This window comes from Lithobates pipiens, unplaced genomic scaffold (assembly GCF_037356315.1).
Source record: "Lithobates pipiens isolate NorthernLeopardFrog02 unplaced genomic scaffold, aLitPip1_a1.2 Scaffold_16, whole genome shotgun sequence".
NCBI classification, from domain to species: Eukaryota; Metazoa; Chordata; class Amphibia; order Anura; family Ranidae; genus Lithobates; species Lithobates pipiens.
Genome location: NW_027507748.1, coordinates 437,675,972 through 437,699,250, shown reverse-complemented (window position 1 = coordinate 437,699,250; position 23,279 = coordinate 437,675,972). Strand labels below are relative to the sequence as shown.

Here is a 23,279-nt window from a genome sequence, read left to right as displayed (position 1 = left end):
ATCAATGATGGGGCACCAATCCATCCACTGACATCAATCATGGGGCACCAATTCAGTCACTGACATCAATGATGGGGCACCATTCCATCTACTGACACAATAATGAGGCACCATTTCATTCAATGACATCAATGATGGGTAACCAATTCATCCACTGACATCAATGATGGGGATACCAATTCATCCACTGACATCAATGATAGGCCACCATTCCATCCACTGACACAATAATGGGGCACTATTCCATCCACTGACATCAATGATGGGGCACCAATTCATCCACTGACATCAATGATAGGGCACCATTCCATCCACTGACACAATAATGGGGCACTATTCCATCCACTGAAATTAATGTTCGGACACTGATCCATCCACTGACATCAATGATGGGGTACTATTCCTCCCACTAACACCAATGATGGGGCATTGTTCCTCCCACTGTCAACAATGATGGGGCACTATTTCTTCTACTAATAAAATGGGTCACTATTCCTCCTATTAAACCAATGATAGGGAATTGTTTACTTCCACTGACGCCCGGGGCATTTTACATGGCCATAGTCTGGCCCTCCTAAAGCCTAAAGGACAGTAAACCCTTTGTTTATAAAGTTTGGAGACCCTGCCTTAGAGAATGAGAAACAGTGGACACCTAGGAAAATCCAACCTGGTCAGCTCGCCCTAAAAAAGATGTGACAAAGGGAGATGTGCTGGGGTTAAGGAGGGCTTATAGACAAACAATAGTTTTGTTATCTTAATCTAATTAACTAAATCAGGAAAAATTTCTTCTTAGTTCCCTTTCACACGTGCAGCCAAGGGGCGGTAAAAATAGGTAGATGAGCCGTGGTTTCACCATCCCTGACCACCCACCTAAAATCTAACATGCAGCTGGAGGGGGCTGTACACATGCTACAACACTTTGCATTGCATTCATGGCAAATATAACACAACTTGATGAGTTGAGAGGCTGCACTGCCTTTCAAACTTGCCAGTTCATGTCAATGGGGTCATGACACAACCACAAGACGCATGGCTAGCAGGTACGGCACATTAGTTTCATCCAAAATCAGCAAAGAAAAAAAAAAGCAAAAGAGAGACTCCTGCAGTGCGAACTTAGCCTATTATAGGCATTCTGGGAATTTAGCTTTGAACAATGAGCACCTACCACCAGATATAGGTTTCAAGATGGTTGCACCCACTATTATTTAACCAGCAAAGTCAATTTCTATCCTCATAGAGGAGTATGTCTGGCACAACCACAAACCCAGGGGTGTATTTAGGCTGAAAAAACCCTTCCACTTGCAAATGCACTCCCCATTCTTCTAAGTGCTCATGCACACGGACGTTTTAAAAAACTGGCTGCAAAGCTAGCTCAGACGCCTGGAAAAATCAGCGTTAAAAACGCGATTTTTACCGCGTTTTGCATTGGCGTTTTTGCGCGTTTTTTAGCGTTAGCGTTAAGTAACGTTTTTAAAGAAACACATCTCTTGGCTATAGCACTCAGAAAACAAAGAAAATATGTTGCGCGTTTTTGCGCATTTGTCCGCGTTTTTGCGCGTTTTCCCACGATTCACGTTTTTAAAGCTCTAGCTCCGCACCACGGAACGCACTGGTCCTGGGTTTTTTTTACAGCTTAAAAACGCCTATGCCATTTGCAGCTCAAAAACGCCTAGGTGGGCATGAAGCCATAGACTAACATGGACAGGCCTTTTTAAGCTGCAAAAAACGCTCAAAAAAGCGGCTGTAAAAACGTCCGTGCATGAGGCCTAATACTTACAGAGGAGCCAATTTTTTCAACTTCCCCCCTTAGCATGCTTTTTACAAGCTACCTTTTAACCTTGGACTCTCTGGGACTGTTTGCCACAGTATCTTTATTCAAAGTCATAGGTTTTATGTTAAGTAAAGGTAGGAATTACAGCAACTGCTCTACAATTATTGCTCTCTGTACCGCCTTGCTGTATAGGCTCAACTGTCCTTTAAATACTGTATATGCATGACAAATGAGAGCTTTAAATTACAGTTATTAATAAATGTAGGACTGCATAGTATAGATACAATTCTACAAATGAAATGCTATACATCTTGATTTTACAGTAGTAATGTTGTTTCAAAATATATAAACAGACAAATGATGCATGTAATGATATGTCGTTATATTATAACTAACTGAAATAGAAATGAAATAGACCCTAACTGAAAACCAGTGACCAAACTTAATTAGGTTAAGATTTGTGGAACATTCCTATAATCTCTAAATGTGAAAGCACAAAAAAATTCAGCCTGGTATTCCTATATTTTTAGTGTGTGAGTGTTTAGACTTTTTTCCACTGTTTTCACCTGGTGATCTGGCCAATAACACACCTCCTACATTAGAGTGCCCTAGCTCTGGATGAAGAAGCACAGGGGGCACAGCAGACATCAGCATTGTCAGTCTGAGGGGGAGTGTTAAAGTCCGTACACACGACCATAAAATTGTACAAAAAGTATAGTTTTTTAAGCGATCGTATGGTAATCTGATTGTTAGTACACAGCTTTCATCTGAAATTTTCTGAAGGAAAAAAACATGACATTTTTTCTCATATGATACCAGATTGTACGATTAATCAGTAGGGATGGCCGAACTGTTCGTCCAGCGGTCATTTCGCTGCAAATTTTGCGTGTTCGCGATTTGCCCGATCGGCGGACTATTGCGGACATATGTGTTTACAGTGTGAAAGAACTTTGACCCATGATGACACATCCATCATGGGGTTTCAGCACATAGACAATTGGACATTCCCCCTACCTTATAAATAGACCTAATCTGGCGGCCATTTTACATTCTGTCTTATTTCAGTGTAGGGACAGGACGCTGTGTGGAGCAGGGAGAGACTGTAGTGACACAAATTCACTAGCTATTAGGTCCACAAAAGTCCTTTTAAGGACTGGTATGGTATAGGTGTAGTACAGTATATAGGGTTGAATGCACTGCTGTGCTGGTGATTGCAGCAGCCTGTCTTTTGTCAGTGCAGGGAGGGACAGGACGGTGTGTGCAGCAGGGACAGTCAGTTTAATCACTAGCTATTACTATTAGGTCCACAAAGGTCCTTTTAAGGACTGGTATAGGTGTACAGTATATAGGGTTCAGTGCACTGCTGTGTTGGTGATTGTAGCAGCCTGTCTTTTGTCAGTGCAGGGAGGGACATGACGCTGTGTGCAGCAGGGACAGTCAGTTTAATCACTAGCTAGCTATTACTATTAGGTCCACAAAGGTCCTTTTAAGGACTGGTATAGGTGTACAGAATATAGGGTTGTACACACATAATATACTTTCTTCCAAATTTAGAAATGATATTACCGTATATACTCGAGTATAAGCCGAGATTTTCAGCCTCTTTTTTGAGGCTGAAAGTGCCCCCCTCGGCTTATACTCGAGTCATCGCTGTCTGTCTGCCCGATCAGCGTGTCGAGCAGACAGACAGCGGCCATTCTAGGATTCAAAGGCCGCGCCTCCGTCTCCGCCTTCGCCTGTGATAGGCGGAACACTGAATTTCCCAGCAGTCTGTGTTCCGCCTATCACGGACGTCCTCTCATCCTCGTCCGTAGTATGAGGATGAGCGGACGTCCATGATAGGCGGACCACTGACTGCTGGGAAATTGAGTGTTCCGCCTATCACGGACATCCGATAGGCGGAACACTCAATTTCCCAGCAGTCAGTGGGAAATTGAGTGTTCCGCCTATCACCGACGGAGGCGCGGCTTTTGAATCCTAGAATGGCCACCGACGAAGAGCTGCGGGACGGGCCGGGACGCAGGCCGGGACGGGACGCAGGCCGGGACGCAGGCCGGGACGGGACGCAGGCCGGGACGGGACGCAGGCCGGGACGGGACGCAGGCCGGGACGGACACAGGCTGGACGGACACAGGCTGGACGGACACAGGCAGGCTGGACACAGGTAGGCTGCACGGACACACACACACACACACACACACACACACACACACACACACACACACACACACACACACGGATGGATGGACACACACGGATGCATGGACACACACACACGGATGCATGGACACACACAGGGATGGACGACACACAGGGATGGACAGGCATGTCTCACCCTCGGCTTATACACGAGTCAATAATTTTTTCCAGTTTTTTGGGGGTAAATTGGGGACCTCGGCTTATATTCGGGTCGGCCTATACTCGAGTATATACGGTATACTTGATTGCTGCCCTATTCTGCAGCAGTCCTTTATCAGTGTAGGGACTGAGGTACAGTCTGCAAATCACTAGCTACTAGGTCCACAAAGGTCCTTGTAAGGACTGGTATAGGTGTACAATATATAGGGTTGTGGTGCACTGCTGCAGATTGCTGCCCTATTCTACAGCAGTCCTTTATCAGTGTAGGAACTGAGGTACAGTCTGAAAATCACTAGCTACTTGGTCCACAAAGGTCCTTGTAAGGACTGGTATAGGTGTACAATATATAGGGTTGTGGTGCACTGCTGCAGATTTCTGCCCTATTCTGTAGAAGTCCTTTATCAGTGTAGGGACTGAGGTACAGTCTGCAAATCACTAGCTACTTGGTCCACAAAGGTCCTTGTAAGGACTGGTATAGGTGTACTATTTGGAGGGTTGTGGTGCACTGCTGCAGATTGCTGCCCTATTCTGCAGCAGTCCTTTATCAGTGTAGGGACTGAGGTACAGTCTGCAAATCACTATCTACTTGGTTCACAAAGGTCCTTGTAAGGACTGGTATATCACGGTGCTGGTGTGAGTGCACTCTATCACGGTGCTGGTGTGAGTGCACTCTATCACGGTGCTGGTGTCAGTGCTCTATATCACGGTGCTGGTGTCAGTGCACTCTATCACGGTGCTGGTGTCAGTGCACTCTATAACGGTGCTGGTGTCAGTGCACTCTATCACGGTGCTGGTGTCAGTGCTCTATATCACGGTGCTGGTGATCATCTCCTGCACCCTCGTCATAGCCTACCCTGACCTTTCCTCTCCTCCATTGCCTTCATGCGCTCCTGAGGCCTGAATTGTCAAAATTTCACATAAAAAAAGAATGCTTGTAGTTGTCAATCCCAGATTCACTTCATACATGTGTTATGTCAGTGGCCATGTGGTGGGACTATGTGTGCACAGCTAGTAATTATTTTGTGGCTGGAAATATGACCTGTAGGTTTTTAAAGTTCGCCTGTCATTGAAGTCAATGGGGCCCGCCGCAAACTTTGCGGTTCGCGAACTTTCGTTCGCGGTTCGCGTTCACGAAACGTCCCGTTTTCATCCAAAAATACAATACAAATACATTACATCACTTGCAAATTTTCATTCTGCCGTGGGAGAATTTTCATAATTTAGTAACACTTTTCAATATGGAGACTAGCATGCAAAAAAAACTGGATTAATCCGATAATCTCTTTGTGTGTACTAGGCTTTAGATGTACCGTATATACTCGAGTATAGGCCGACCCGAATATAAGCCGAGGCCCCCAATTTACCCCCAAAAAAACTGGCAAACTTATTGACTCGTGTATAAGCCGAGGGTGAGACATGCCTGTCCATCCCTGTGTGTGTGTCCGTCCATCCCTGTGTGTCCGTCCATCCCTGTGTGTCCGTCCATCCCTGTGTGTCCGTCCATCCATCCCTGTGTGTGTGTGTGTCCATCCATCCATCCATCCCTGTGTGTGTGTGTCTCCATCCATCCATCCATCCATCCCTGTGTGTGTGTGTCTCCATCCATCCATCCATCCATCCCTGTGTGTGTGTGTGTCTCCATCCATCCATCCGTGTGTGTGTGTGTGTGTGTGTGTGTGTGTGTGTGTGTGTGTGTGTGTGTGTGTGTGTGTGTGTGTGTGTGTGTCCAGCCTACCTGTGTCCCGAGCCTTTGTCCCGAGCCTCCGTCCCGTGTCGTGCCTTGCCTTCGTCCCGTCCCGTCCCGTCCCGTGCCGTGCCTTGCCTTGCCTCCGTCCCGTGCCCTCTTCGTCGGCGGCCATTGTAAAATTCAAAAGCCGCGCCTCCTCCTTCGCCTGTGATAGGCGGAACACTGAATTTCCCAGCAGCCTGTGTTCCGCCTATCACGGACGTCGTATCATCCTCGTCCGTAGTACGAGGATGAGCGGATGCCCGTGATAGGCGGAACACAGGCTGCTGGGAAATTCAGTGTTCCGCCTATCACAGGCGAAGGCGGAGCCGGAGGCGCGGCTTTTGAATCATAGAATGGCCGCTGTCTGTCTGCTCGACACGCTGATCGAGCGGGCAGACAGCGATGACTCGAGTATAAGCCGAGGGGGGCACTTTCAGCCTCAAAAAAGAGGCTGAAAATCTCGGCTTATACTCGAGTATATACGGTACTAGCAAATTTAAATACACAAACAAATTGAAGCTAAATTCCAGATCACACTTTATAATTAGTTACAGCAATCACTTTTTTCCTTTTAGAATGAATAAAAGTTGATCATTGTAAGCACCACTGCTAGTGTTAAATGGTTTGTCTCATCCCTGTAAGTGATTCATCTGGAAGAGAAGTTGCCTATACTTGCTATTCACTATTTTACTCAAAATTCTACACACAATAGCCCATAATGACAATGTAAAATAAGTTTGTTTGAAATCTTTGAAAATATATTAAAAATAAAAAACGAAAAAAAAAATTACATGTAAATAAGTATTCACAGCCTTTGCCATAACATTCAAAATTGAGCTCAGGTGCATCCTGTTCATCTGATCATCCTTGAGATGTTTCTACAACTTGATTGGAGTCCACCCGTGGAAAATTCAGTTGACTGGACATTATTTGGAAAGGCACACACCTGTCTATATAAGGACCCACAGTTAACAGTGCATGTCAAAGCACAAACCAAGCCATGAAGTCCAACGAGTTGTCTGTAGACCTCCGAGACAGGATTGTATTGAGGCACAGATCTAGGGAAGGGTACAGAAAAATGCCTGCAGCATTGAAGGTCCCAATGAGCACAGGTCTCTTCCTAAAGGGGGCCACCCAGCCAAACTGAGCAAACAGGGGAGAAGGGCCTTAGCCAGGGAGGTGACCAAGAACCTGATGGTCACTCTGACAGAGCTCCAGCATTTCTCTGTGGTGAGAGGAGAACCTTCCAGAAGAACAACCACATCTGCAGCACTCCACCAATCAGGCCTATATGGTAGAGGGGACAGAAGGAAGCCACTTCTCAGTAAAAGGTACATGACTGCCAAAAGACACTTGAAGGACTCTTAGGCCACAAGAAACAACATTCTGTGGTCTGAGGAAACAAAGAGTGAACTCTGGCCTCAATGGAAAGCCTCATGTCTGGAAGAAACCATGCACCGCTCATTACCTGGCCAATATCATGCCTACAGTGAAGCATGGTGATGGCACCATCATGCTGTGGGGATATTTTTCAGTGGCAGGAACTGGGAGACTAGTCAGGATCAAGTGAAAGATGAATATGGCAATGTACAGAGACATCCTTGATGAGAACATGCTCCAAAGTGCTCTGGACCTCAGACTGGGGCGAAGGTTCATCTTTCAACATGGACAAAGCCCCCAAGCACACAACCAAGATAACAAAACAGTGGCTAAAGGACAACTATGTGATGTTCCTTGAGTGGCCCAGACTTGAACCTGATTGAACATCTCTGGAGAGATGTGAAAATGGTTGTGCATCGATGCTCCCCATCCAACCTGATGGAGCTTGTGAGGTCCTGCAAAGAAGAATGGGAGAAACTGCCCAATAATAGGTGTGCCAAGCTTGTAGCATCATACTTAAAAAGACTTGAGGCTGTAAATGGTGCCAAAGGTGCTTCAAAAAAGTATTGCGCAAAGGCTGTAAATACTTAGTACATGTGATTTTCTTTTTGTTTTCAATTTCAAACATCTTTCATGTTGTTATTATGGGGTATTGTTTGTAGAGTTTTGATGAAAATAATGAATTTAATCCATTTTGGAATAAGGCTGTGACATAACAAAATGTGGCAAAATGAAAGAGCTGTGCATACTTTCCGAATGAACTGTAACTATGTACAAGTAGCAATGCATAACAGCTTTTAAATATAACATTGTATAAAGCAGCACCTGCATGAACTGAGGTTCCTAAAGCCCATCAGTAAGAATAGCAGTTCATTTACTTGCTCCTCATATACTGTATATTACCGTGGGGCAGCTTTCTGCACCTAATGCAAGAATAAGAAAGAAGTGAGCCATGTGTAGCGTGGTCATGCTTCAATTCCCCAATTAGATACCTACAGGTCGCCTGCTTCAGAAAACATTCCATGCAGCACAGTAATCGTGCTATACGTTGCCAAATGGAAGCATGCAGAGCCTCTGAAATGAATGCATGGTATGTCACACATGTCTGTTATGAGTTAGCCCTCTGAACTGAAAGTCTGAGTTACAAAATCATACTTCTATATACACGAAGAACATGGTGCATAGTATAACAATGTATATACAGTAGGTGCTGCCGATATTGTGTTTCCAGCGTGATCCCGTCGCGCTGGTTCTCGGCGATAGGCTTCTCTAACCAGCGCGATCCCGTCGTGCTGGTTCTCTCGCTGCCTGCAATAGGAAAATGTCACATTTTCCTATAGCAGCAAGCGCGAGAAATAAGCGACAATGTCGTCTCTCTAATAAGACCTGTATGTCTTCAAGGGCATACCAGGCCCTTAGGTCTGGTAGGGATTTTAAGGGGAACCCCTACCCCGAAAAAACAGTGTGGGGGCCCCCCAAAATCCATACCAGACCCCTATCCAAGCACGCAGCCCGGCTGGTCAGGAAAGGGGGTGGGGACAAGCGAGCGCCCCCCCTTCTGAGCCGTACCAGGCCACATGCCCTCAACATGGGGGGTGGGTGCTTTGGGGAAGGGGTGCCCCAAAGCACCTTGTCCCCATGTTTAGCGTGGTTCTTCTCTGCGCTCTCCGGTTCTTCTCCCGGTCTCCAGCGTCTTCTTCTGCTCTCCGGCATCTTCATTCGCATAGGGTGAAGGGCTCCCGGATTCCGATAAGCCCCCCGGGCGCAGACCCCGACAACCAAAGGCCAGGGTTGTCAGTAAGAGGCCCTTGTCCTAATCAACATGGGACAAGGTGCTTTGGGGTGGGGGGCCCGCAGGGCTCCCCCCTTCCCCAAAGCACCCACCCCCCCATGTTGAGGGCATGCGGCCTGGTACGGCTCAGGGGGGGGCGCTCATTCGCCCCCTTTCCTGACCGGCCCGGCTGTGTGCTCGGATAGGGGTCTGGTATGAATTTTGGGGGGACCCCCACGCCGTTTTTTTTGCCATGGGGGTTCCCCACCAGACCTAAGGGCCTGGTATGCCTCTGGAGGGGGAACCCATGCTGGTTTTATATTTAAAATTTGGCGTGGATTTCTCCCTTAAGATTCATACCAAAAGCAGTGCCTGGTATTGGCGGGAATCCAATTCGGATCCCCGCACCAGTGTGAACCCAGCCTCAATGTCCGCAATGCTTTTCGCTCATCAGGAAAGGAAAATAAACTCGGCGCTGGCTCCCGTGACGGAGCTTGCAGGGTGTCAGTCTCGCCGATAAAAGCGGCGAGATTGACACAATATCGCGGGCACCTACTGTAAGAGTATCTTGTAAGCTTAGTAAAACTGAAGGAAAATTTTTCTTTTGCTTTCACTTTTTACACCAACGGACACCAGGACAAAAAGGGAGAATAAATGTTCCTAATAGGGTTACAGACAGCAATAAATAAAAAAAATGTGACAATTATACAAATCTCTCTTCACTAAAACTAAAACTAAAAAAAGTTCCCCTAAAATTATATTATAAAGCCAGCCATACATAGATCAAAATTCAGCCAGTGTAGCAGGGACCAGCCGAATTCTGTGTATGGGCAGGGAGGTTGTTCAGAAGTCAATCTACCAATCAACTTCTGTACAACCACCCTGTCAGATTTTCTCTGCCTGATCAGTGCTGTCTATTATGGCTGGCAGGGTTGATCAGTGATTTCTGACAGCAGAGAAGACTCCCTACTGTCAGAATACAATCGCTTATCAGAGAGAATTCCCTTATCCACATTAAGTGTGCGGTTGGGGTAATTGAGCTAGATTTTTTTTTTTTTTCGTTCTACCTGCTTTTTGAACAAACAAACAAATAAAAATAAAAAACTGATTCAAGTCTCATCTGCAAACATATAACTCCCTTCCCCTCTTTCTTACCAGAAGTGATAAAAAGGCCTCCTCCGGCTTTATAGAGTCTGTGATTTGTGAAAGGAGCAGCACATACGATGAAGAAACCTCCAGCAACAACAGTCACTATACCAAGGAGCATAAATATATTCCAAAATCCACGATACACTAAAATACAAAAGACAAACACAAGGTTTTAGGTAATTATATAAATACAGCAAAACATCTGTATCCATATAACATTGCAATCATTAGTATTCCACGCACATATCCATAACCAGCATGCTTCAAAAATATTCTTATTCCAACAATTCTTTCATATGTCGCTAAGCAAATATTTAATCCATCCTGAGCAATCCGGAGCATATGAGACTTTTAAGACTACTTTTATTCCACGCCTCCTTCTGATATTTCTACAGGTTAAATATTGAGCTTTTCTGTTACAATGTAATTATTATAGGTTTAGGATAATCACTTTGAACAACATTCTCCTAAATGGTATTTCAGCTATGAATTACAAATAGTGTGGGTACTGTTAAAGGAGATCTATGGTCACAGCATATACAGTACACGCTTTCACTTTATAATATCAGCATTGTAATAGTATTACAAACAACAGGTATTATTGACAATCAAATATAAGCTTACAAAAGCAATACATACCTACTGCCGAGTGGTACGCTGTAGAATTACTGTAATCTCTACTCCTTGGGAACGGAGACAGGTAAGCATGAGTGCAGTTCTTTGTTGGCGCTTGGTTGGCTATACAAATAATAAAGAAACAAAATATATGTGTAATGAAAATAAAATTGCAACTTTTATGTTTTTTTCTTCCTGCTCTTGTATTAAATACATTTTTTTACCAAGCTATACTTACCCTCTCTGTACTTCAGCACTGTCCTAGATTCCTCTTCTCCAGAGAAAACAACACCGGCATTGCTTGGTGATCTCACCCTGTCACTGTCACCCTGAGGTTAAGCCAGCCATACATGGAGCAAATTTCTTTCCTGTAACCCTGGCGGAGGGGGGGGTTGGGGCGATCGGGAGAACACAGTGAAATATCACTAACGGCTATAGCAGCTACTTTTGATTATCGCAAGCGGATTCGACAGGCTGGCTGTACCTAAGTCGATCGTTCAATCAAATGAGTACATTCAGCCATTAATGGTTCGAACTGTGTATGGCCGGGCCTTAGAATGAGCACTGCTTGGTCTAAGAAGTTTACCCCCCTCTCCCCTTCTGCCACCAAGAAAAATAGGAAGTACTTTTGGCATCACTGGACGGGCTAGACGAGTAGTATGCCACTGCCATTACTCCTGTCAGCCTTATAGTAGAAGGAACCTGCGGTGCCCCCATCCCTACAATACATGCTGTGCCCAGGGCAGCCATCCCTTCTGCCCACCCCTTGTCCCAGGCAGCCCTGTAGACACTCACCTGTCCCACGGGCCAGAGATGCCACCCGAAGCCTCGCTCCTCTCCCCCTCCTCTCCGTGGCGCCGTCATTAAATACTGTGGGCATCCACCCGTGACAGCTCGTGGCTTCACAGCTGGGTACGCACTGTGCATGCGCGAGTCACGCTGCACTCTCCTAGTGGCCAGGCAATCTTCTGGGACCTGTGATGTGTCCCAGAAGACTGCAGAGAGGGAGGGGTAGCCTAAGGGGAGAGAAGGAGTCATCTAGACAGTGAGACCGTGGAAGAAGGAAGTGGGACAGGAAGTACCTGTCAAAATCAGGTACCCACTCCCACCCCCCCAATGTGGCACATAAGGGGCAGAGGAGTGCGTAAAGTGGAAGTTCGACTTTTGGGTGGAATTCTGCTTTAATTAGTAAACTGATATGTGTGTAAAAAATCCTAGTGACAGATTCCCTTTAGCCTAAGTTCACATGCGATTCTGTATGGTTCGATTTGAGCCCATTTATTTTTAAGCCTAAGTTCACACTGTGAACCACAAGTGAATCGCACAGGAATCACACCACATCACACCGCATTCCTGTGCTAGTCACATGCGATTCTGTGTAGTGCGATTTGAGCCCATTCATTTTAAAAGGCTCAAATCGCACTGCATCAAAAAAGGTGCTGGCAGTTTTTTTTTTATTTGCACTGGAACAGGATCGCTTGGGTGTTTATACCTATTGGATCTGGTTCAGGCAAACCCACTGCATTTGTGACCTGCTTTTGGGGTGTTGTTAACTTTCCATTGACACAGTACAATTGCTATGTGGTGCAGGATCTCCGGGGGCTTAAGCTTTCCTATTTGCCACACTGGCTGCTGTGATAACAAATTATTACTTCTAATTGACAACCATCCTAATATGCTAAACCCACACTGGCTCCAGCAGGTTTCCTCAATCTATGCGTCCTCAAGACGCTCCTGACCTCAGTTGCATGCTCACCTCCTTCATTCCTTCATCTACAATGCAGGCTAGGAGCCCTGCACTGTACATGATGATGCAAAGGGACCACCCACAGCCCAAAGCACCAGAAAGAAAAGGATATAATTAAGCTTCTTCTGATTTCCCTAGAAATAATGAGCATTTAAAACTCTGTGGGGGAGGACCCTAATGCAAGTTTTTTTTGTTGTTGTTTTTTTTCTTGCAGTTCTGGAGTTTAGCTTTAAAACTGACATCCAGCCACTGCCTCCAAATACATGCCTGTCCATAATCCTGCCAGATCTACAATGGGCAGGCCAGAGGTACAGTAGCTGCACAAAACGTTCTGGACCTTTGCTTCCTCCTATTGATCCCTATGGAAAGGCCCTCTATTTTTGGAAAGGATGATTAATGACTTCCTTAAAGGCATTAATAGGATTTTCCATTTATGCACACAAAAGGGGGATTGACCATAGTCCAACTGTAATGGCTCAGCCTGGGTTTATGTTCTGTTATGTATGCGACACCCTAATAAGGGACTCACTTATAGGAGGGGAGAGCAGAGGAATACAGTGCCTTGAAAAAATATCCATGCCCTTTGAAATTTTCCACATTTTGTCATGTTACAACCAAAAATGTAAATGTATTTTATTGGGATTTTATGTGATAGTCCAACACAAAGTGGCACATAATTCTGAAGTGAAAGGAAAATGATAAATGGTTTTCAATTTTTTTCAAATAAATATGGAAAAAGTGTGGCGTGCATTTATATTCAGCCCCCTGAGTCAATACTTTGTAGAACCACCTTTCATGCAATTACAGCTGCAAGTATTTTTGGCTCTGTCTACCATCATTGCACATCTAGAGAGTGACATTTTGGCCCATTCTTCTGTGCAAAATAGTGCAAACTCTGTCAGATTGGATGGAGAGTGTCTGTGGACAACAATTTTCAAGTCTTGCCATAGATTCTCAATTGGATTTAGGTCTGGACTTTGACTGGGCCATTCTAACTCATGAATATGCTTTGATCTAAACCATCTCACTGTAGCTCTGGCTGTATGTTTAGAAACCTTGTCCTGCTGGAAAGCAAACCTCCACCCGAGTCTCAAGTCTTTTGCAGACTATAATAAGTTTTCTTCTAAGATTGCCCTGTACTTGGCTCCATCCATCTTCCATCAACTCTGACCAGCTTCCTTGTCCCTGCTGAAGAAAAGCATCCCCACAACATGATGCTGTAACCACAATGTTTCACGGTGGGGATGGTGTGTTCACTGTGATGTGCAATGATAGTTTTCCGCCACACAGTGTTTTGCTTTTAGGACAAAAGTTAAATTTTAGTCTCATCTGACCAGAACACCTTCTTCCACATGTTTGTTGTGTCCCCCACATGACTTCTCGTAAATTGCAAACAGGACTTCTTATGGCTTTCTTTCAACAATGGCTTTCTTCTTGCCACTCTTCCATAAAGGCCAGATTTGTGGAGAGCACGACTAATAGTTGTCCTGTGGACAGATTCTCCCACCTGACCTGTGGATCTCTGCAGCTCCTCCAGAGTTACCATGGGCCTCTTGACTTTTTCTATGATTAATGCTCTCCTTACCCAGCCTGTCAGTTTAGGTGGACGGCCCTGTCTTGGTAGGTTTGCAGTTGTGCCAGACTCTTTCCATTTTCGGATGATGGATTGGACAGTGTTCTGTGAGATGTTCAAAGCTTGGGATATTTTTTTTTATAACCTAGCCCTGCTTTAAACTTCTCCACAACTTTATCACAGACCTGTGTGGTGTGTTCCTTGGCCTTCATGATACTATTTGTTCACTAAGTTTCTCCAACTCTGAGGCCTTCACAGAGCAGCTGTAATTACACTGAGATTAAATTACACACAGGTGGACTATATTCACTAATTAGGTGACTTCTGAAGGCATTTGGTTCCACTAGATTTCAGTTAGGGGTATCAGAGTAAAGGGGGCTGAATAAAAATGCATGGCACACTTTCCAGATATTTATTTGTAAAAAAAATTCAAAACCATTTATTATTTTCCTTCCACTTCACAATTATGTGCAACTTTGTAATGTAACATGACAAAATGTGGAAAATTTAAAGGGTTATAAATACTTTTTCAAGGCACTGTATAAGTGTGCTTCTGAATCTTCATTGGAGATGCCCCAGTAGAAGTCCATTGGGACGAATCGCGTAGGGCATGGTTTCTATGTTCTCCATATTGCTTTTATTCATGTGATCACTTTTTTATCCTTTCTTTTATTTGTGTATGTTGGTTTATGCCAATAAACTGTTACAATTTTTTGACCTACACTATGGGAAGTTATTATCCCTTTTGTTTTACATATGGTCTGCTCTGAGAGCCCCTTTCTTTTGATCCTTTGTTTGGAGATTATCCCTCCACCTTTTGGATTTCCATGATAGAGGACTGGAGCTCCTGAGACTATTGTGGTTAATTGCTCCACTTGCTGAAAGATCAACAGTTCCCTCACTGGTTGAAGGACCATCTATGTCTTGCTGGGTTGATCCTAAAGCCGCGTACACACGGACTCGCATTTCGGCGGACAATCCGCCCGTGTGTATGCCAGTCCGCCGTACTTTTGAAATGAGCGGACTTTTCCCGCCCGGAGAAAAGTCCGCTCATTTCGAGCAGGTATCCAGGTAGGCGGGGCCCGCGAAAGAGACGCCGCTGGCCCCGCCGCCTGGTATGAACTTAAAGGGGAAACCCAACGCCGAAAAAAAATTGGCGTGGGGGTCCCCCCCAAGTCCACAACAGACCCTTGTCCAAGCACGCTACCCGGCCGGCCAGGAAAGGGGGGCGAGCGAGCGCCCCCCCTCCTGAGCCGTACCAGGCCGCGTGCCCTCAACATGGGGGGGTGCCTTGGGGAAGGGGGGGCCGCGCATGTTGATGAGGACAAGGGCCTCTTCCCGACAACCCTGGCCGTTGGTTGTCGGGGTCTGCGGGCGGGGGGCTTATCGGAATCCAGGAGCCCCCTTTAATAAGGCGGCGGCGACAGAAGAACGGGCCACTGCCTGTAAAAGAGCTATAAGAAGGCGCGGTGGCCCGGCAGAAGAACCGAAGAGGGGGACAAGACCCCCGAAGTCGGGAGAAGAGGCCGGCGGTGAGGAAGAAAGCCGGACTCCTCCGCTAGCAAAAGAGCTACAAGAAGATAGCGGAGGAGTCCGGCGAGAAGACCCCCGAAGACGGAAGACCCCCCGGAGCTGTGCAATAAAGTATTTTATCTCGTGTGTTGTGTTTTTTTTGGTACTTTTATTTTACAGGTGAATGGGTAGGGGTACATTGTACCCCATACTCATTCACATAGGGTGGGGGGCCGGTATCCGGGGGCCCCCTTATTAAAGGGGGCTCCCGGATTCCGATAAGCCCCCCGCCCGCAGACCCCGACAACCAACGGCCAGGGTTGTCGGGAAGAGGCCCTTGTCCTCATCAACATGGGGACAAGGTGCTTTGGGGTGGGGGGGCCGCGCGGCCCACCCTTCCCCAAGGCACCCCCCATGTTGAGGGCACGCGGCCTGCTACGGCTCAGGAGGGGGGGGGGCGCTCGCTCGCCCCCCTTTCCTGGCCGGCCGGGTAGCGTGCTCGGACAAGGGTCTGTTGTGGACTTGGGGGGGACCCCCACGCCGTTTTGTTTCGGCGTTGGGTTTCCCCTTTAAGTTCATACCAGGCGGCGGGGCCAGCGACGTCTCTTTCACGGGCCCCGCCTACCTGGATACCCGCTCGAAATGAGCGGACTTTTCTCCGGGCGGGAAAAGTCCGCTCATTTCAAAAGTACGGCGGACTGGCATACACACGGGCGGATTGTCCGCCGAAATGCGAGTCCGACGGACAGTATTACGGAAATTCCGAAATACTTAGTCTGCCAGACTGCACGCTGAAAAAGTCCGCTGAAGCCCACACACGAGCGGACTGTCCGCTGAAATATGTTTCGGCAGACTAAGTTGGCCAGACAGTCCGCCCGTGTGTACGCGGCTTTAGGAATTGAGGATTTATCGGTTTATGCTCGGTAGACCTGGTGTTACCCACATGCAGGTCCCTTGGCTCTGGTAAGAGTACCCACCTTGTCTATGTTCGTCCAATGTCATTGTTTTCAGATGCCCTGTGGATCATCTTTTGTTTATTCATCATATGAACCACTCTATTTGTGATTATATATTTATCAATTCCTGGGACTGATTTGTTTATATTTTTAGTCTTTAAGGACGTTTTTGGACTTTATTTTTTGGTGGTAGTTATTTATCACGATTCCACAAAGCACATGTTGATTATATGGTCTTCATTTCTTACAGTATACTAGCACTGTTCTTATCATTAGCGCTATATTTTTTGCTCTCTTTTCTGAATCTTCATTGTTTAATCACAGGCTAGTTTGTGTCCTTTCACATGCTGCTGTAGTCTGCTGGGAGATAAACGTCTGCCTGTGTAGTCTGACAAGGGTGCTTTGACTGCAAAGCAGGTTAAACAGATTTACAGATCTTTTGGCAGATCTGGAGATTTATTATTTTATCTGACTATTTAGCTATCTGCCTGGATTTCAACTTTAAACTACTTTTCCATGTGGTATTTCAGTTATTCTGTCCACTCCCTGTACTTTCCATTTATAAAGTTTCCTTTCCAGTAATGCGAAAGATATGCACTATAATGTAGTAGGCTATTTTCGTGGAATTTCACAAACTTTTGCATAAGCTAACATTTAAAATATTACAGGTATACCCCACGTTTAAGTACACAATGGGGTTTATTTACTAAAGCGGGAAATTGAAAAATCAGGCTCACTTCTGCATAGAAACCAATGAGCTTCCAGGTTTTATTACCAAAGCTTAATTGAACAAGCTGGGGTTAGAAGCTCATTGGTTTTTATGCAGAAGTGCGCCTGATTTTGCACTTTCCAGATTTAGTACATAAGCCCCATTGTGTACTTAAAAGTGGGGTATGCCTGTAATACATTTTTGCACCCGTCAATCAGAGTACTGTACAATAATATTGTTATCTGGTTATAGGGAGAAAAAACACTGTAATGCCGCGTACACACGACCGGACTTTGAGGGACTATGTCCGACGGCCTTTCCGAATGAACGGACTTGGCCACGCACAATCACACCAAAGTCCGACGGATTGGAACGTGATGACATACGACTGGAATAGAATAAGGAAGCTCATAGCCAGTAGCCAATAGCTGCCCTAGCGTCAGTTTTTGTCTGTCGGACTAGCATACACACAAACAAATTTCTCGGTCCGGCGGAGTTCCGGTGGAAAAATGTAAAACATGTTCTATTTCTAAAGTCCGCCGGATTTTTGGCAAGCAAAGGTCCGATGGAGCCCACACACGATCGAATTGTCCGACGGACTCGTTCTGTCGGACCTTTGCTGTCAAAAAGTCCGGTCATATGTACGCGGCATAAGAGATCCTTGCCAATGGCTGAACTGTCACCATGCAGGTTGGATCTTTTTGTCTGAGCGTGGATAGTGCATAGCAACTTGTGAGAATGACTATTATATAATGAAGAGTGGGTTTGCATTTTTACTAGAAAATTGTCTTGTAATACTGTTCCTAAATGAATGAACAGAAGTTATTGTGTACGGTACTATGGTGCTCATTATTTTTATTTTTTACAGAGTAGAGAAGTACTTTAGCAAAAAACAGATCCATGTTCATTTATGAAAACACCAATTAGGTCATAGATGAAGGCTAGACATTTTTTTTTAAACATCTGCATATCGGTAAGTGTGCTGCTTCAAGAAAACGAGGGAAAAATATGTAGCTTGCATATTTAGCGCTGTCCTTAAAGAACATAAAAGTGGAAGGCTATCAATATGCTAAATATAAAGCTGCAATTTATTGAACCTACTGTGCCTGATACATGATATGAACAAGATGTGCTATTAAACAAAGATGAAGGGGTGCCTGAGTAAAAACAGATAAGCAATCAAGTAGCACTGTAGAGTAACATTTTACACTTAATCTCCTGATTTCTGAAATTGTGCTTCATGGTACTGACCAAGTTAAAGAGACTGATTTCTGTAGAAACATCATGAGCTCAAAAGTAAGGGCCCATTTTCACATATATATGAAAAAATAATTCTTCAGTTATTTACTTTGGAGTAAGTATACCTAAAACTGTAATAAACCCAAAAACAAAAATGTATTATATTGCAGCTTACCCTTTTTTAAATGTTTTGGCTTCATTCATTTTTGTTTAAGCTGTTTTCCTGTATTATCAGCTGGTGATCTTGCCAGTAAGTCTGTTTTCCAACGTCCTTTAACAGACCAAGCTAGCCAGTAAAGCCTCATACACAACACCGGATTGTTGGCCAACAAAACTGTGGACTTTTGTCCGAATGGTGTTGGCCCAAACTTGTCTTGCATACACATGGCACACAATTGTTAGCCAACAATCACGAACGTAATGACGTACTACATGTTTTTTCCAACTCTTTAGCGCCACCCTCTTGGCTCATTCTGCTATTTCGTGTTAGTAGAAGTTTGGTGAGTGTTGATTCACGCTTTTCATTTCGCACGTTTCAGTTTGCTTCTGAACGGCCGTTCGTCAACCAGACATGATACAGAATCGGAGGAGATAATGTGTTATTTATTATTGGCCTTGTAGTTATTGCTTTGACATTATTTTTTTGTTTGAATAAGGATTTGATTTGGTATATTTTCTATATTTTTGGATGTATAGAATGCACTTTTTGGTTAAATTCTATTGGCAAATAGCATGTCTAATTTTATTTGTTTTCTTTTTTTAATGCACAATAAAAAAATTGTGTAGAATAATACTTGCTATGTGTTTTACTTCATATGACAGTTTGGGAGTAGGCAGTTATATTTAAAAAACATACAATGTAAAATTGACACCAACATAGTTGTATCTTTGATCTTAAAAACTACGGGATAATTGTGGAGAAGTATAAAGCAGGGTTAGGTTAGGAAAAAAAAAAAATATATATATATATATATATATATATATATTCCTGATATCACTAGAAAAAAAAAGCCTTTGAAAATTTGTTTGCAATATCTCCATCAGTATCATCAGCAAAGCAGCTCCATTATTATCCCATTAACCACTTTCAGACCGGACCATTTTGCTAGCTTAAGACCAGACCACTTTTTGCGATTCGGCACTGCGTCGCTTTAACTGACAATTGCGTGGTCGTGCGACGTGGCTCCCAAACAAAATTGACGTCCTTTTTTTCCCACAAATAGAGCTTTCTTTTGGTGGTATTTGATCACCCCTGCAGTTTTTATTTTTTGCGCTATAAACAAAAATAGAGCGACAATTTTGAAAAAAACGCATTATTTTTTACTTTTTGTTATAATAAATATCCCCCAAAAATATATATAATTTTTTTTTTTCCCTCAGTTTAGGCCTATACATATTCTTCTACATATTTTTGGTTAAAAAAAAATTGCAATAAGTGATTATTGATTGGTTTGCGCAAACTTTATAGTGTTTACAATATAGGGGATAGTTTTATGGCATTTTTATTAATAATTTTTTTTACTAGTAATGGCAATCAGCGATTTTTATTGTGACTGCGACATTATGGCAGGCACATCGGACATTTTTGACACATTTTTGGGACCATTGTCCTTTATACAGCAATCAGTGCTATACAAAGCAGTGATTCCTATGTAGATGACACTGGCAGTGAAGGGGTTAACCAGGGGGTGGCAGTGTAGGGGTTAAGTGTTCCTAGGGGCGTGTTACTAACTGTGGGGGGCTGAGCTTTGTGTTATTGAACACTGATCTCTGCTCCAAACACGTGGAGCAGAGATCAGCATCACTTGTTGCTAGGCAGAACGGGGAGATGCTGTTTATAATGGCATCTCCCCGTTCAGCCTCCCCGTGAGACGATTGCGCGTATCCCCACGGCGATCGAGTCCGCGGGACCTGCGACCGGACTCACGGGGGTCACGACCGGAACGCGAGCGCGCCGCAGGCGGCACGAGCGCAGTAGCAGAGCGGCATATAAAAATGGACGTACCTGTACACCAATATGCCTGCCCGTGCCATTCTGCCGACATACATCGGTGTGCAGAATCTGCCCGCGATTTGACAGCGCCGAGGTGTGAATGTCAAAACCCGGGACTCGCATTCGAGATGCCATTCATTTGAATGATACCACAAATCGAGGTGCAGGTCTGCCATGTGACAAATCATGCTGCAATCGCAGCAACCCACATCGCGGGACGCTTGCCACCCAAAAATAGTTCAGGAGCTACTTTTGGGCGACATACGTCCCGTGATGTGGGCTGCCGCGTTTTCAGCAAGTTTTGACACGTGACAATCGCCCCTGTCAATGTTAAACAAACAGTTTAACACTGACAGGGGTGCTTATAATGATCAGCTTTTATTTATTTAAAAAAATATATGTAAAACGAGAAAAACTGTTTCTGTAATGTCTTAAAGTGGACCTTTCAACATTCCTATTAAATCTTCTGCCCTTGTTGTTTTAAAGTAAAACATTTTTTTTTCTGCCAGTAAATACCTTATACAAACCACTTACTGTTTCTTGTCTGGTAAAATGCTTGTCTGGTAAAAAAGCTTTCTCTCTCACTCTCATGAGAGTTTGCTAGAAAGGGAGGGGGATGAGCCATAAGAGGGCCATTGAGAGCTGCAGGGCTGCAGAGCTGGAGGTGTGCCTCTGTGTGTGTAAATCCAGGAAGAGAACAGGCAGCAGCTTTAGCTGCCCATGGTTAAAATGGATGCAGTCAGACTCAGTGGAGGGAGATTTCTGCAGCATATTTGGCAAGTACAGAATCACAGTATATAGAAAATAATATGCAAAGTATTTGGAGGGAAGCTTGGGAATAGCAAAGATGTTTTTATTAGAAATTATGAGAGCTGACTGCAGTTCCTCTTATTAGCTTGAATTCAGCTGGAATTTGTTAGTTTAGTCCACCCAAAGCTAGCTCAACTTATGCCGCATACACACGATCAGACTATCCGGCGGACTTAGTCTGGCGGACAAGCCGCCAGAAAGTCCACCGGACTTTCCGAACGAGTGGACCTGCTCACACACAAACTGACTTTTCCAGGAGTCCTCCAGACTTTTGAAATGAACGGACTTGCCCACACACAGAGAAAAGTCTGTTCATTTTGTACGCGGCTCCAGGTAGCCGGGACTAGCGCAGCAGTCAATGGCATCCTCTGGGACTGTGACATCATATGGGGCGGGGACATCACCAGTGACCCCGTCCATTGTCACCACGCAACACGCCCCTGTCATTGCGGCCAGAGACAGCGTTGAGTCAACATCTCAAGGAAGAAGAGAAGGCGGCGACAGATGACTGGACCACCGCTAGTAAAAGAACTGGAAGAAGAAAGCGGAGGCCCGGCAAGAAGAACCGAAGAGGGGGACAAGACCCCCGAAGTTGGAAGAAGAGGCGGCGGCGACAGACCGGGCCACCGCTAGTAAAAGAGCTATAGGAAGAAAGTGGATGCCCGGCAAGAAGAACCGAAGAGGGGGACAAGACCCCCGAAGTTGGAAGAAGACCCCCAGATGGCGACAAAGAAGAAAGCCGGGTTCCTCCACTAGTAAAAGAGCTAACAAAAGAGCAGAAGATAGCGGAGGAGTCTGGCGAGATGACCCCCCAAGAGAGAAGAAGACTCCCGGAGCTGTGCAATAAATAATTTTAAAACCTTGTGTTGTGTTTTATTTACATTTTTTTCACCAGGTGAATGGGTAGGGGTACATTGTACCCTATACTCATTCACATAGGGTGGGGGGCCGGTATCTGGGGGCCCCCTTATTAAAGGCGGCTCCCGGATTCCAATAAGCCCCCCGCCCGCAGACCCCGACAACCAACAGCCAGTGTTGTCAGGAAGAGGCCCTTGTCCTCATCAACATGGGGACAAGGTGCTTTGGGGTGGGGGGCAGCATGGCCCCCCTTCCCCAAAGCACCCCCCCATGTTGAGGGCATGCGGCCTTGTACGGCTCAGGAGGGGGGCACTCCCTCGTCCCCACCCCCTTTTCTGACCGGTCGGGTTGTGTGCTCGGATAAGGGTCTTATATGGACCTGGGGGGGACCCCCACGCCATTTTTTCGGCGAAGGGCTTCCCCTTTAAGTCTATACCAGGTGACGGGATAAGCGATGTGTCAATCTTGCCGCAACATTGACCTCCTGCGCTAGTCCCGTCTACCTGGAGCCACGTTCAAAATGAATGGACTTTTCTCCGCGTGCGGGAAAGTCCGTTCATTTCAAAAGTCCGGCGGACTAGCACACAGACGACCGGATTGTCCGCCGGACTCACAGTCTGGTGGACAATTTTTGAGTCAAAACTACTTTCTAAGTCCGCCGGACTTTTGGGGAAAAAAAGTCCGCCGGAGCCCACACACGGGCGAATTGTCCGGCTGATCCGCTGGATAGTCTGATCATGTGTACGTGGCATAACACTACCCTCTTCTCAGATTCACAATGCCATTGTTCAAAGGTGTCTCTCTTGTTCCTCCATCGAAAGTTGAGACACTCTTATGCCGTGTACACACGACAAGACTTTTCGACAGTAAATTTCCGATGGAACGAATCCGGCAGACAATTCGATCGCGTGTGGGCTTCATCTGACCTTTTCTGTTGAAAAATCTGACAGACTTTAGAAATAGAACATGTTTCAAATCTTTCCGCCGGAACCAGTTGCTATTGAGAAAACCACTCGTCTGTATGCAGGTCCGACGGACCAACAATGACTCAAGGGCAGCTATTCACTACTGAACTTCCTTTTTCTAGTCCCCTCGTACATCATCGTATT

General features: G+C 45.3%; 1 protein-coding gene across 1 annotated transcript in view; it reads right to left on the bottom strand.

Moving 5' to 3' along the window:
• The window catches only part of TMEM182 (transmembrane protein 182), a 36,234-nt gene that overhangs the window by 11,400 nt on the left and 1,555 nt on the right, over positions 1 to 23,279 (bottom strand). The window contains exons 3-4 of the mRNA XM_077482675.1: positions 10,798 to 10,896; positions 10,165 to 10,302 (exon numbers count right to left, since the gene is read on the bottom strand). Coding sequence (XP_077338801.1) covers positions 10,165 to 10,302; positions 10,798 to 10,896 — 237 coding nt within the window. The remainder of the gene's footprint in view (positions 1 to 10,164; positions 10,303 to 10,797; positions 10,897 to 23,279) is intronic.